Below are 15573 nucleotides of genomic sequence, written 5' to 3'. Positions count from 1 at the left end.
CATGAGACTCCAATTCTTTCTATTTTCTTTATCCTATGTAATCTCTTCCATGCAAGACAGTTTAATTATGTGTACAGTAATTTGTAAGACCTCATCAGTTTGACATAATGTGAAATGGAAGTCCCTAAAATAATCTTCAATTACGGAAATGACTTGAAATTGTCAGTTTACTAGTTACAGTTTGTAGAACCACTTGAATTTCCCATAACCATTCTCATGTGAGATTAGACACACAACTAAAACATAGTGTGTTATATTTGTTTTTTGTACTAATTGCTATTCAGGTGGTGCTTCTCAGGGGGAATTTAGTTTTCTCAATTTTTCTCTGTATTGACACTACTTACTTGTTTGTAATTATAACAACTCTTGTCACAAAGCACTCTCTGGATTATGAGAAACAGGCTTGTGTAACCTTAGTATGAGGGTAAGTGCTGTTTCTTATACATAGAATTCTACTATGAAACTAGTTTCTCTTTAAGCATCATTCACCATGAATCCTGTATGAATGGTTTTTAATGAAACAGAAACTACAAGCTTCTCTGGTTAATCAGCTGTGGGAGCTCCATAAGCCAAAACCTTCTAGTGTTGAGAATGTGTGGTATTAATAGAATAGAATCATATGAGTCTTTATTATTCTGATATCTGTTTTTAAAATTGGGTTAATTAGTATGTAGTTTGTAGTATGTAGTATGTAGTTTAGTATGTAAATTATATGGGAGGGTATTGATTGAGAGGGTGAAGGCATGTACAGAGCATCAGATTGGGGAAGAGCAGTGTGGTTTCAGAAGTGGTAGAGGATGTGTGGATCAGGTGTTTGCTTTGAAGAATGTATGTGAGAAATACTTAGAAAAGCAAATGGATTTGTATGTAGCATTTATGGATCTGGAGAAGGCATATGATAGAGTTGATAGAGATGCTCTGTGGAAGGTATTAAGAATATATGGTGTGGGAGGCAAGTTGTTAGAAGCAGTGAAAAGTTTTTATCGAGGATGTAAGGCATGTGTACGTGTAGGAAGAGAGGAAAGTGATTGGTTCTCAGTGAATGTAGGTTTGCGGCAGGGGTGTGTGATGTCTCCATGGTTGTTTAATTTGTTTATGGATGGGGTTGTTAGGGAGGTGAATGCAAGAGTTTTGGAAAGAGGGGCAAGTATGAAGTCTGTTGGGGATGAGAGAGCTTGGGAAGTGAGTCAGTTGTTGTTCGCTGATGATACAGCGCTGGTGGCTGATTCATGTGAGAAACTGCAGAAGCTGGTGACTGAGTTTGGTAAAGTGTGTGAAAGAAGAAAGTTAAGAGTAAATGTGAATAAGAGCAAGGTTATTAGGTACAGTAGGGTTGAGGGTCAAGTCAATTGGGAGGTGAGTTTGAATGGAGAAAAACTGGAGGAAGTGAAGTGTTTTAGATATCTGGGAGTGGATCTGGCAGCGGATGGAACCATGGAAGTGGAAGTGGATCATAGGGTGGGGGAGGGGGCGAAAATTCTGGGAGCCTTGAAGAATGTGTGGAAGTCGAGAACATTATCTCGGAAAGCAAAAATGGGTATGTTTGAAGGAATAGTGGTTCCAACAATGTTGTATGGTTGCGAGGCATGGGCTATGGATAGAGTTGTGCACAGGAGGATGGATGTGCTGGAAATGAGATGTTTGAGGACAATGTGTGGTGTGAGGTGGTTTGATCAAGTGAGTAATGTAAGGGTAAGAGAGATGTGTGGAAATAAAAAGAGCGTGGTTGAGAGAGCAGAAGAGGGTGTTTTGAAATGGTTTGGGCACATGGAGAGAATGAGTGAGGAAAGATTGACCAAGAGGATATATGTGTCGGAGGTGGAGGGAACGAGGAGAAGAGGGAGACCAAATTGGAGGTGGAAAGATGGAGTGAAAAAGATTTTGTGTGATCGGGGCCTGAACATGCAGGAGGGTGAAAGGAGGGCAAGGAATAGAGTGAATTGGAGCGATGTGGTATACCGGGGTTGACGTGCTGTCAGTGGATTGAATCAAGGCATGTGAAGCGTCTGGGGTAAACCATGGAAAGCTGTGTAGGTATGTATATTTGCGTGTGTGGACGTATGTATATACATGTGTATGGGGGTGGGTTGGGCCATTTCTTTCGTCTGTTTCCTTGCACTACCTCGCAAACGCGGGAGACAGCGACAAAGAAAAAAAAAAAAAAAAAAAGTAAGGACAGTGTTTGAAAATCTCTGTGCTCTCTGAAATATTGATTTACTCTATCATTATGAATCAGATTTTAATTTTCTTATAATTTCTATTTTTGTTTGTTATATATATGTATATGTCTGTGTGTTTATATATATGTGTACATTGAGATGTATAGGTATGTATATTTGCGTGTGTGGACGTGTATGTATATACATGTGTATGTGGGCGGGTTGGGCCATTCTTTCGTCTGTTTCCTTGCGCTACCTCGCTAACGTGGGAGACAGCGACAAAGCAAAATGAATAAATATAAATTTTGAATCAGATTACATTTTTTCAGATTACAGTTTTACATTTTAAAATTTTTGAATTTAAAGAAATACTAGCCCCTCTCTTCCTTATCATTCCACTTGATACATTTACAAGGTTGATTATATATGCTGTTTGCCTGATATGCATTTGAAATCAGAATGATTGACCATGATTTTAGAAATAATTGATTTTGAGTCTGCACATAATTTGTTTCATTTGAAAATTTACCAGACATTAGGACATGAATATTCAGAGTAATGCATCATTATGTTTTTCACTTGTGGAGTGTGAAGGAAGTATGGTCACTCCTTAATCATTGGTTCTCAAGATTTTTTTCTCTCAGAGTTTGCTTAGTAACCTTTGTATTTGACACAGATTCATTTTTTACATTGTTTACAGTCCATTCATTGTTAAGAGTGTTTATTTATTATGATGCATAAGTAAAGACTTTCCATACTCATTTACAGTTCATTTATTGTTAAGAGTGTGTATTTATTTATTTAAATGCATGTCAAGATTTTTTCATGATTAGGTTATTAAGGTAGTGCTAGGATGAAGATATGGCCTCATTCACTTGCATTTGCTCTTTAGCTGTCTAGTATAATGCACTAAAACTAGTGCCTCCTCTCCATTACCAGGCCCTACATCCTATACCATGTTTCTCCTAACTGCTTCAGATTCCCAAATTCAGCCCATTAAGAGCATGCCATCCCATATATAGTACATTACTCCAAGTTGCTCTATATCCCTTGGATGCCTAACATCTTCATGCATGTTCAGGCCCCAAACTTTCAAAGCACCTCTCCACCTTGATTTTCCTGCATTTTCTTTTTTCTTCGCTTCTGACATATATACCCTCATAGTCATCCCCTCTTCAAACATCTTCCCCATGTGTTCACACCACTTCAGAACCTCCTCTTCAGCTCTTACATTCATATTCCTTTTACTACCACATATTTCTCATACCTTATCAACTCTCCTCACATTCCACATTGTCCTCAAACATTTCACGTCCAACACTTCACCCTATCCAATACTTTTTTTTGTCTTAGGCCCACATCTAGCATCCATACAGCAGCAAATAGACTACTGTTCCATCAAACAAGCCCATCTTTACAGTGAGACAGTGACCTTAGTATCTAAACATTCCCCAGTGCACCCAAGACATTTGCCCCTTCACCCATTGTATGACTCAGTTCAGCTCCCATTGCTCCATTTGCTGCCATATCCACACCTAAGTAAAATGCTCCAATTCCTCTAAGTTTTCTCATTTCAAACTCAATGTAGATAAAAGGTCTCTTTTCATTATTAAACCTGATAACATTCCTGTTATTCACATTTATTCTCAACTTTCTCCTTTCACATAGTCTTCTATGATATAATCAAACACAAGCTTCTTCAGTTTTTAGCTCGAATCTGTCACCAGCACTGTGTCATCAGTCCCCCATCCCCAACAGCCTATGTGCCTGTTCCTCTCTCCAAGACCCTTGCATTCACCTCCCTCACCACCCCTCCATTAACAAATTAAACAGCCATTGTGATATCATACATCTCTAGTGCAAACCTACCTACTCTTGGAAACACTCATCCTCTTCTTTTTCTTCACACACACATCTTACTTTCTCAGTAAAAGCTCTTCACTGCTTTTGGCAGTTTTCCTTCCTTATCATGTATTCACAGTATCTTTATCAACCATATCCTATGTTTTCCCCAGGTCCATAAGTGCTACATACAAGTCCTTCTGTTTCTTTAAGTATTTCTTCCTTTTATCCTTCTAAACAGATGCCAGACCCACACATACTGTATCCCTCCTAAAGCCACATTGTTCCTTCCCAATCTGAAACTCAAAGCATGTCGATGTTTTTGGCACCTGCTCGTGAGTTGGCAACATGGGGCTGCTTAGTGCCCCTTTATATACAATACTTTCTTGTTTTTCATGCCCTTTATAATTAGTTCATCATTATGAGTGCAAGGAATAAGATATGTTACACTTGAGGTTCATGCCATTGTGCAGGCTATCTCCTTGAAGGGAGTTCCTTGAGGGAATGAGCATCAGAAATATAGATAGGTAGATAGCAGGCATCAAACCATAAATTTCCTTTTTCTTTCATATGTCTTCATTATTTCCCTCATTAGTAAGATATTATTCAGAAGAGATGACTAAGTTGTAGTTGGGGAAAAAAGATCCTCTGTTTCTTCATTTGGAAAGTAGTACAGGAGAGGATTTCCAGCTGCCTGCTCCTACCCCTCTTAGTCACTTTCTGTGATGTGCAGGAGATGCATGGGCAGTGTATTTTCTCCCCTATTTCTGCTGTAAGATATTTCTAATGGCTAATGCCAAACAAAGAGACTTTATGGCTTTGCTTTGATAAAAAAGTAGTTTTAAAGGACCACATACCATCTTATGTTGTACATTATAACCTCAGTTTAATGGGCAGATGGGGATGGGTGTTTTATGATGTCAATTGTCTTAAATCTGGATGGTTTATTTTGATACATTATACAGAGTACAGTAATGACCATATCTTGTGGTTCTTTAAGCATTGCAGATGATATGATTTACGAATTATATAGTTTTTCAATCAGTGCATGATATCTGCATTGTTGCACAGCAGAGTAGTCCTGATATTTTAGCCTTCCATACCTTATGGCCCAGTGCCAATTTTTCATTGTTATAGGCCCAGGTGTTTCCTGGGGTTGAAGAGCAAAACAAACTAATCCCATCACTGTGGTATAAATTTTTTTAGTGTACCTGGTAAGATGTATGGAAGAGTAGTTATTGAAAGGGTGTAAGCATATAACGATCATCAGGTTACGGAGAAATGATTATCAGGTTAGGGAGAAACAGTGTGATTTCAGGAGTGGTAAAGGATGTGTGGATCAGGTGTTTGCTTTAAAGAATGTATATAAGAAATACTTACAAAAGCAGAAAGATTTGAAGAAGTGAGAAATTTTTATACAAATGATGAGAGTGAATGGTTCCAGGTGAAGGTTGGTCTGCAGTAGGGGTTTGTGATGTCACCATGGCTGTATGATTTGTTTATGGAAGGGGTGGTGGGGGAAGTAAATGCAAAGGTCTTGGAGAAGAGGAGAAAGTATGCACTCTGTAGTGGGGGAAAGGGCCTGGGAAGTGAAACAGTTTTTGCTTGCTAATGACACAGCACTGGTGGCAGATTCAAATGAGAAAGTGCAGAAGTTGGTGACATCATTTTGGAGAATGTTGGAAGGAGGAAGTTGAGAGTAAATGTGAATAAAAGTGAGGTTATTAAGTTTATTATTGCAGAGGAACAGGTTGGTTGGGATGTGAGTTCAAATAGAAACATTTTTTGAGAAAGTGAAGTGTTTGAGATACTTAGGAGTGGGCATGGCAGTAAATGGAACCATGGATGTGGAAATGAGTCTTAGGGTAGATGAAGGAGTGAAGGTTCTAGGATTATTTAGGAATACATGGAAAAATAGGTTGTTATCTGGGACAGCTAAAATAGGTGTGCTTGAAAGTTTAGTAATCCCAGCAATGTTGTATGGATGTAAGGCAAAGGCTATAATTGGTTATGTGCATGCAAAGGAGGGAAGATTTGTTAGTAATGAAATGTTTGAAGACAGTATGTAGTGTGAGGTAGTTTGATCAGGCAATGAATAAATGGGTAAGAGAAAGGTGTGGTGGTAAGAAGAGTGTGGTTGAGAAAGCATAGAGGGTGTGTTGAAATGGTTTGAATATATGGAGGGAATGAGTGAGGAGAGGGTGACAAAAAGGGCATGTATGTCAGAAGTGGAGGTTAACAAGAAGGGAGAGACCAAATAGGAGTTGAAAGGTTGGAGTGAAAAAGATTTTAAGTGCTCAGGGAGTGAACATACAGGAGGGTGAAAAGTGTGTGCAGTTTAAAGTGAATTTGAGCAAACTGGTACTCAAGGAATGACTTGTAGATCAATGGACTGAACCAGGGCATATGAAGCAGCAGGGGGAAACCATGGAAAGGTTTGTAAGGCCTAGTTGTAGATAGGAAGCTGTGGTTTCGGTGCATTACACATGAATGGCACTCTCTCAGTAATATGGGAAAAGGCAAACAAGTGAGAGAGCTTGGGAAGTGAGTCAGTTGTTGTTCGCTGATGATACAGCTCTGGTGGCTGATTCGGGTGAGAAACTGCAGAAGCTGGTGACTGAGTTTGGTAGAGTGTGTGAAAGAAGAAAGCTGAGAGTAATTGTGAATAAGAGCAAGGTTATTATATACAGTAGGGTTGAGGGACAAGTCAATTGGGAGGTAAGTTTGAATGGAGAAAAACTGGAGGAATTGAAGTGTTTTAGATATCTGGGAGTGGATTGGGCAGCAGATGGAACCATGGAAGCAGAAATGAGTCATAGGATGGGGGAGGGGGCGAAAGTTCTGGGAGTGTTGAAAAATATGTGGAAGGCGAGAACATTATCTCAGAAAGTAAAAATGGGTTTGTTTGAAGGAATATGGTTCCAACATTGTTATATGGTTGTGAGGCGTGGGCTATAGATAGAGTTGTGTGGAAGAGGGTGGATGTGCTAGAAATGAGATGTTTGAAGACAATATGTGGTGTAAGGTGGTTTGATCAAGTAAGTAATGAAAGGGTAAGAGAGATGTGTGGTAATTAAAAAAGTGTGATTGAGAGAGCAGAAGAGGGTGTTTTTGAAATGGTTTGGTCACATGGAGAGAATGAGTGAGGAAAGATTGACCAAGAGGATATATGTGTCAGAGGTGGAGGGAACGAGAAGTGGGAGACCAAATTGGAGGTAGAAAATTGGAGTGAAAAAGATTTTGAGTGGTCGGGGCCTGAACATGCAGGAGGGTGAAAGGCGTGTAAGGAATAGAGTGAATTAGAACAATGTGGTATACCGGGGTCGACATGCTGTCGATGGATTGAACCAGGGCATGTGAAGGATCCGGGGTAAACCATGGAAAGTTTTGTGGGACTTGGATATGGAAAGGGAGCTGTGGTTTTGGTGCATTATACATGACAGTTAGAGACTGAGTGTGAACGAAGGTGGCGTTTGTTGTCTATTCCTTGTGCTACCTCGCGCACATGCTGGGGAAGGGGGTTGTCATTTCATGTGTGGCGGGGTGGCGATGGGAATGAATAAGGGCAGACAGTATGAATTATGTACAGGTGTATATATGTATATGTCTGTGCGTGTATATATATGTATATGTTGAGATGTATAGGTATGTATATGTGTGTGTGTGGAGGTGTATGTATATACATGTGTATGTGGGTGGGTTGGGCCATTCTTTTGTCCGTTTCCTTGCGCTACCTTGCTAACGCGGGAGACAGCGACAAAGTATAATAATGAAATAATAATCTGTTTTCCATATCCATTATCTCTGACACTATTCTTTTCACTTGGCATATTTGTGTATCTTTTCTAGGAATAACTTTTCAGAACTGAAATCTTGAACCCCAATTTTGCATACTTTTAAAAGGCAGGGATGCCAAATCCCAGGAGTAGACTCTAGTCTGCTCCTTCATGCCTAGTTTTGAATTTTGAGTTGAATACATTAAATAAGATCATGATATATAAAGACATGTGAAAGATAGGCTGATGAATGGAGCACTGTGGATAACAATTGCAGGAAACTATTTTAGATATGGTGAGATTTGTTGGAGGAATTGTGCAGGCTGTTATAGTACTTACTAGCAAAATGTGTCTTTAACAGTAGAATTTTTTAAAAGTTTTTTGGTAACCGGAGAACGGATGAATAAGAGTGCTGAGGAGATTAGACATCAGACTGGTAAACGATAGAAGAATTATTTTAGATATTAAGAGAGGATAATTGTGAGTAAGTGTTTGTGCATAAGTAAGGTTAATGGTGATTTGAATATTGATATTGGAAGAGAGTGTATACGAGTGGTTATCGCTTTGAAGAAATTTGCAGAGATGTGCATACCCAGCTGTTGGGGTGAACCTTTTAGGAAGAGTCATATGACAGATAGCAAGAAATATTTCCTGTTTGAATGGATATTTTTTGTAAGTTCAAGGCATGGGGAATTATCACTTCATGACAGATATGTATGGATTTTGATTTAGTTCTAAGTAGATTCAATTATTTTTGCAGAGCTTGATTGCTGACAATGATGGTATAATGGATGCTCCTGGAATTTTTAGTGAGAAGACACGTCCTTTGATTAAAGTTAACTCCTTGCTGTTTACAACATTGTCTGTTTTCCTGTCTTGGACAGGTCTTCAGCAAGAAGAAAACAAACAGACTTTAACTGGTAAGCTAATAACATGTTGAATATCAAATTGCAAAACTATTCTTTATTTTGTCATGTACAGTTACCACTTCCATATGTTTAAAGTAGTAACACATGCACAATCTTCCATAGATGTTTAGATTACCACCTATCTACCCACAGTTATGTTGCAAAGGCCTGCTAAAGAATTGCTTTTGCTGGGTTGCTTGTCATATAATGTAAAGCAGCCACAAAGTGTTTGCTATTTGCAGATAGGTAAGCAAGAGGAAAATTGCTCACCTAAGTACTCGTAAAAGGAAATTCAAGCCATTTCCTTATAGGCATCCGCCAAACTGCTTAAGATACCCCTAAAGAGTGGATTCCCATGTGACTCTGAATATTTTGGGAAAGTGCTCTCACCTTAAGGAAGAACAAGACTTTTGCTTATTTGTTTTGTTTGTCTGTATCACCAATACATTTTTCCAGTTAACATTCAGCCCTTTCCATTTGTCATCTGTGGATGGCAGGCTCTTCTTTCAGTTCATTGTACATGACAGCTAGTATGGAAGCATCCAAATGAAGCCACTGCCTGTTTGTTATTGATGTGGCTTCCTTAAAAGCAGGAGATGCAATTAAGTATAAAAGGGAATTGTATCTTTAAGCTTTCCCAGTCATTTAATAAATTTATCCCCTAGGAATGCCTATTGTCTTTTTTGTCAGGAAATTTTGTATGTTGCTGTATTAAATGCAGTAGCTCATTAAAGTATTTTTCAGCGGTCCTGCAGACTATTGCAAAGAAATTGGAAGGTGAAGTCGTAAGCAGTATGGGGCAAGAGGAATTGATATCCACAGTTTTTCGTTACATCTCAAATTTCCATTCATCTGTTGTCAGCATAGATACAGCAGCAGTACTCGTGCAGACATTGGTTGCACTCATGGCTCTCCCATCTCATGAGGATTTTGGTGAAAAGTTTGGTGAGTAGCTTGAGAATTAATGATTTTTTGCATTGTTACTATTTAAAAAGGGAGCTGTGGTTTTGGTGCTTTATACATGACAGCTAGAGACTGAGTGTGAATGAATGTGGCCTTTGTTGTCTTTTCCTAGTGCTACCTCGCACACATGCGGATGGAGGGGGTTTTCATTTCATGTGTGGCTGGGTGGCAACGGGAATGAATAAGGGCAGACAGTATGAATTATGTACATGTATATATATGTATATGTCTGTTGTGTATGTATATATGTATACGTTGAGATGTATAGGTATGTATATGTGCGTGTCTGGACGTGTATGTATATATATGTGTGTGTGGGTAGGTTGGGCCATTCTTTCGTCTGTTTCCTTGCACTACCTCACTAACGCGGGAGACAGCGACAAAGTATAATAAATGTAAACATAAATAATATCCCTGGGGATAGGGGAGAAAGAACACTTCTCACATATTCCCTGCGTAATGTAGAAGGCGACTAAAAGGGAAGAGAGCGGGGGGGCTGGAAATCCTCCCCTCTCGTTTTTAATTTTCCTAAAGAAGGAACAGAGAAGGGGGGCCAAGTGAGGATATTCCCTCAAAGGCTCAGTCCTCTGTTCTTGACGCTACCTCGCTAACGCAGGAAATGGCGAATAGTATAAAAAAAAAAAAATAAATAAATAAATACTATTTAAAAAAAGACAGGTTGCCAGAAGTTTATTATGTGCAGAATTCCCATTACAAACAAGAAGCTACAAATGGTTTTTTCATAATCCAAATTTGTAATGAGAGATAATCTTTTGCACAAGACGAAATGGATTTGTTTATTATATATGTAGTTATCATCCCAAACCTAGATACTGATTGCTGGTTCCCATAGACCCCAGGCTTTTGGAAGCCTGACAGCATCCAGGTTTCATCCAGGTTACAGGAGAAAAAAATATCACTATTCCTGGTAGCAAACATTAATTGTCTCAGAGGTACAATTAATAGCACATGAATTTTTTTTTCATAAAAGATGGAATATATTCCAAACTCATACCAAATGTTCTGTGTTTGGAGGAGTGCAGGTTTTTCCTCCAGAACCTGAAATACTTCCCATTCTTGACAGCTTTGCACACCAGTTATTCCAGGTTTTGGAGGATACACTATATATGTATGAGAAGGTTTATGTATATTACATAAAAATGTACATTTTTATCTTAGCAGTGTCCTTAAATACACATGATATTGGCCCCAAAAGTAGAAGGTAGACATGAGCATGATTGATAAGTTTTGGTTAGGAAAGAATATGGTGGGTAGTGTGTGTATATTATAATTTCTATAATGGGGTAAGGTATGCTTTTGTCAGATAAGAGGATATTTTGTATATATTGTGTGTATGTGAGCCTTTTATTTCAGATGGATCAGAACTAGAAATCTGAATTAGATAATAATGAAGTTAAAAGAAGTTAACCTGAGTATTATAAAAGTACGATAATTGCTGAGAAAAAATAATTAAAGAGGGACTAAGATATATAGATGATACAGGTGAATATGGCATGGAAGCCTTTACAGAGTGCAGTGATAGGGGCAACCTCATAGACAGGAACAGAAATGTATGATAAAAATTTAAGGAATTTAGAGGCATTCTGATATGTCTTTTTTAAATCGTGTTTGGACTGATTAAAATACACTCGTATTTTAAGAATTGCCCCATCATGACACACTTGCACAGATTCTGCACTACCTCATTGTCTGGCCTCAGTTCAGACAGTCATGGGATTTGAAAGCACAGCTCACATAAACATACAAACCAGTTATACCATTTTTATTTACAGCAACAAGCTCTTACCATTGTAAAACCTACCAGGTACCCTCAACAAACTTAAACCATTGTAATTCAAGCATTTAGCTTTGTCTACTTTGCTTTTATATAGTGGCATTACAGAAGCATTCCACTAATCCTTGGGCACCTCACATATCATGAAAATCCTTATCATATAAATGAAAAAGTTACAAAATTTTTATGTACTAAGAATGGTCAGTCAGGTTGATTTTTTTCTTTTTTAGTAAAGGAAAATGTTTGCACTTTATTCATAGAGTTAGAAAAAATATGTCCCTGCTTTTTGTGCTCTAGGGGAAGCCAATGCATCTTTTTTTTTTTTTTTTTTTTTTTTTTTTTTTTTTTTTTTTTTATACCTCGTCGCTGTCTCCCGCGTTTGCGAGGTAGCGCAAGGAAACAGACGAAAGAAATGGCCCAACCCCCCCCCATACACATGTACATACATACGTCCACACACGCAAATATACATACCTACACAGCTTTCCATGGTTTACCCCGGACGCTTCACATGCCTTGATTCAATCCACTGACAGCACGTCAACCCCTGTATACCACATCGCTCCAATTCACTCTATTCCTTGCCCTCCTTTCACCCTCCTGCATATTCAGGCCCCGATCACACAAAATCCTTTTCACTCCATCTTTCCACCTCCAATTTGGTCTCCCTCTTCTCCTCGTTCCCTCCACCTCCGACACATATATCCTCTTGGTCAATCTTTCCTCACTCATTCTCTCCATGTGCCCAAACCACTTCAAAACACCCTCTTGTGCTCTCTCAACCACGCTCTTTTTATTTCCACACATCTCTCTTACCCTTACGTTACTTACTCGATCAAACCACCTCACACCACACATTGTCCTCAAACATCTCATTTCCAGCACATCCATCCTCCTGCGCACAACTCTATCCATAGCCCACGCCTCGCAACCATACAACATTGTTGGAACCACTATTCCTTCAAACATACCCATTTTTGCTTTCCGGGATAATGTTCTCGACTTCCACACATTTTTCAAGGCTCCCAAAATTTTTGCCCCCTCCCCCACCCTATGATCCACTTCCGCTTCCATGGTTCCATCCGCTGACAGATCCACTCCCAGATATCTAAAACACTTCACTTCCTCCAGTTTTTCTCCATTCAAACTCACCTCCCAATTGACTTGACCCTCAACCCTACTGTACCTAATAACCTTGCTCTTATTCACATTTACTCTTAACTTTCTTCTTCCACACACTTTACCAAACGCCGTCACCAGCTTCTGCAGTTTCTCACATGAATCCGCCACCAGCGCTGTATCATCAGCGAACAACAACTGACTCACTTCCCAAGCTCTCTCATCCCCAACAGACTTCATACTTGCCCCTCTTTCCAAGACTCTTGCATTTACCTCCCTAACAACCCCATCCATAAACAAATTAAACAACCATGGAGACATCACACACCCCTGCCGCAAACCTACATTCACTGAGAAACAATCACTTTCCTCTCTTCCTACACGTACACATGCCTTACATCCTCGATAAAAACTTTTCACTGCTTCTAACAACTTGCCTCCCACACCATATATTCTTAATACCTTCCACAGAGCATCTCTATCAACTCTATCATATGCCTTCTCCAGATCCATAAATGCTACATACAAATCCATTTGCTTTTCTAAGTATTTCTCACATACATTCTTCAAAGCAAACACCTGATCCACACATCCTCTACCACTTCTGAAACCACACTGCTCTTCCCCAATCTGATGCTCTGTACATGCCTTCACCCTCTCAATCAATACCCTCCCATATAATTTACCAGGAATACTCAACAAACTTATACCTCTGTAATTTGAGCACTCACTCTTATCCCCTTTGCCTTTGTACAATGGCACTATGCACGCATTCCGCCAATCCTCAGGCACCTCACCATGAGTCATACATACATTAAATAACCTTACCAACCAGTCAACAATACAGTCACCCCCTTTTTTTATAAATTCCACTGCAATACCATCTAAACCTGCTGCCTTGCCGGCTTTCATCTTCCGCAAAGCTTTTACTACCTCTTCTCTGTTTACCAAATCATTTTCCCTAACCCTCTCACTTTGCACACCACCTCGACCAAAACACCCTATATCTGCCACTCTGTCATCAGACACATTCAACAAACCTTCAAAATACTCATTCCATCTCCTTCTCACATCACCACTACTTGTTATCACCTCCCCATTTACGCCCTTCACTGAAGTTCCCATTTGCTCCCTTGTCTTACGCACCCTATTTACCTCCTTCCAGAACATCTTTTTATTCTCCCTAAAATTTACTGATAGTCTCTCACCCCAACTCTCATTTGCCCTTTTTTTCACCTCTTGCACCTTTCTCTTGACCTCTTGTCTCTTTCTTTTATACTTCTCCCACTCAATTGCATTTTTTCCCTGCAAAAATCGTCCAAATGCCTCCCTCTTCTCTTTCACTAATACTCTTACTTCTTCATCCCACCACTCACTACCCTTTCTAAACAGCCCACCTCCCACTCTTCTCATGCCACAAGCATCTTTTGCGCAATCCATCACTGATTCCCTAAATACATCCCATTCCTCCCCCACTCCCCTTACTTCCATTGTTCTCACCTTTTTCCATTCTGTACACAGTCTCTCCTGATACTTCCTCACACAGGTCTCCTTCCCAAGCTCACTTACTCTCACCACCTTCTTCACCCCAACATTCACTCTTCTTTTCTGAAAACCCATACTAATCTTCACCTTAGCCTCCACAAGATAATGATCAGACATCCCTCCAGTTGCACCTCTCAGCACATTGACATCCAAAAGTCTCTCTTTCGCACGCCTGTCAATTAACACGTAATCCAATAACGCTCTCTGGCCATCTCTCCTACTTACATAAGTATACTTATGTATATCTCGCTTTTTAAACCAGGTATTCCCAATCATCAGTCCTTTTTCAGCACATAAATCTACAAGCTCTTCACCATTTCCATTTACAACACTGAACACCCCATGCATACCAATTATTCCCTCAACTGCCACATTACTCACCTTTGCATTCAAATCACCCATCACTATAACCCGGTCTCGTGCATCAAAACCGCTAACACACTCATTTAGCTGCTCCCAAAACACTTGCCTCTCATGGCAAGTGCATCTTAGAGGTTAATATTTTTTTTTTTTTATTATACTTTGTCGCTGTCTCCCGCGTTTGCGAGGTAGCGCAAGGAAACAGACAAAAGAAATGGCCCAACCCCCCCCCCCCCCCCCCCCCCCCCCCCCCATACACATGTATATACATACATCCACACACGCAAATATACATACCTACACAGCTTTCCATGGTTTACCCCAGACGCTTCACATGCTTTGCTTCAATCCACTGACAGCACGTCAACCCCGGTATACCACATCGCTCCAATTCACTCTATTCCTTGCCCTCCTTTCACCCTCCTGCATGTTCAGGCCCCGATCACACAAAATCTTTTTCACTCCATCTTTCCACCTCCAATTTGGTCTCCCTCTTCTCCTTGTTCCCTCCACCTCCGACACATATATCCTCTTGGTCAATCTTTCCTCATTCATCCTCTCCATGTGCCCAAACCACTTCAAAACACCCTCTTCTGCTCTCTCAACCACGCTCTTTTTATTTCCACACATCTCTCTTACCCTTACGTTACTCACTCGATCAAACCACCTCACACCACACATTGTCCTCAAACATCTCATTTCCAGCACATCCATCCTCCTGCGCACAACTCTATCCATAGCCCACGCCTCGCAACCATACAACATTGTTGGAACCACTATTCCTTCAAACATACCCATTTTTGCTTTCCGAGATAATGTTCTCGACTTCCACACATTCTTCAAGGCCCCCAGGATTTTCGCCCCCTCCCCCACCCTATGATCCACTTCCGCTTCCATGGTTCCATCCGCTGACAGATCCACTCCCAGATATCTAAAACACTTCACTTCCTCCAGTTTTTCTCCATTCAAACTCACCTCCCAATTGACTTGACCCTCAACCCTACTGTACCTAATAACCTTGCTCTTATTCACATTTACTCTTAACTTTCTTCTTCCACACACTTTTCCAAACTCAGTCACCAGCTTCTGCAGTTTCTCACATGAAT

General features: G+C 40.0%; 2 protein-coding genes across 3 annotated transcripts in view; one reads left to right on the top strand and one right to left on the bottom strand.

The window, feature by feature from the left end:
• Positions 1-15573, bottom strand: part of LOC139765003 (hematopoietic prostaglandin D synthase-like) — a 205735-nt gene that overhangs the window by 76761 nt on the left and 113401 nt on the right. The gene's annotated exons all lie outside the window — the stretch shown is intronic.
• The window catches only part of LOC139765001 (Fanconi anemia group D2 protein-like), a 370225-nt gene that overhangs the window by 308216 nt on the left and 46436 nt on the right, over positions 1-15573 (top strand). For both annotated transcript variants that reach the window (XM_071692052.1, XM_071692050.1), the window contains exons 22-23: positions 8538-8697; positions 9430-9630. In XM_071692052.1, coding sequence (XP_071548153.1) covers positions 8538-8697; positions 9430-9630 — 361 coding nt within the window. The remainder of the gene's footprint in view (positions 1-8537; positions 8698-9429; positions 9631-15573) is intronic.

The sequence above is a fragment of the Panulirus ornatus genome, chromosome 52, assembly GCF_036320965.1.
Source record: "Panulirus ornatus isolate Po-2019 chromosome 52, ASM3632096v1, whole genome shotgun sequence".
NCBI classification, from domain to species: Eukaryota; Metazoa; Arthropoda; class Malacostraca; order Decapoda; family Palinuridae; genus Panulirus; species Panulirus ornatus.
The sequence above is the reverse complement of the archived record's forward strand: the minus strand, read 5'-3'. Positions and strand labels throughout refer to the sequence as shown.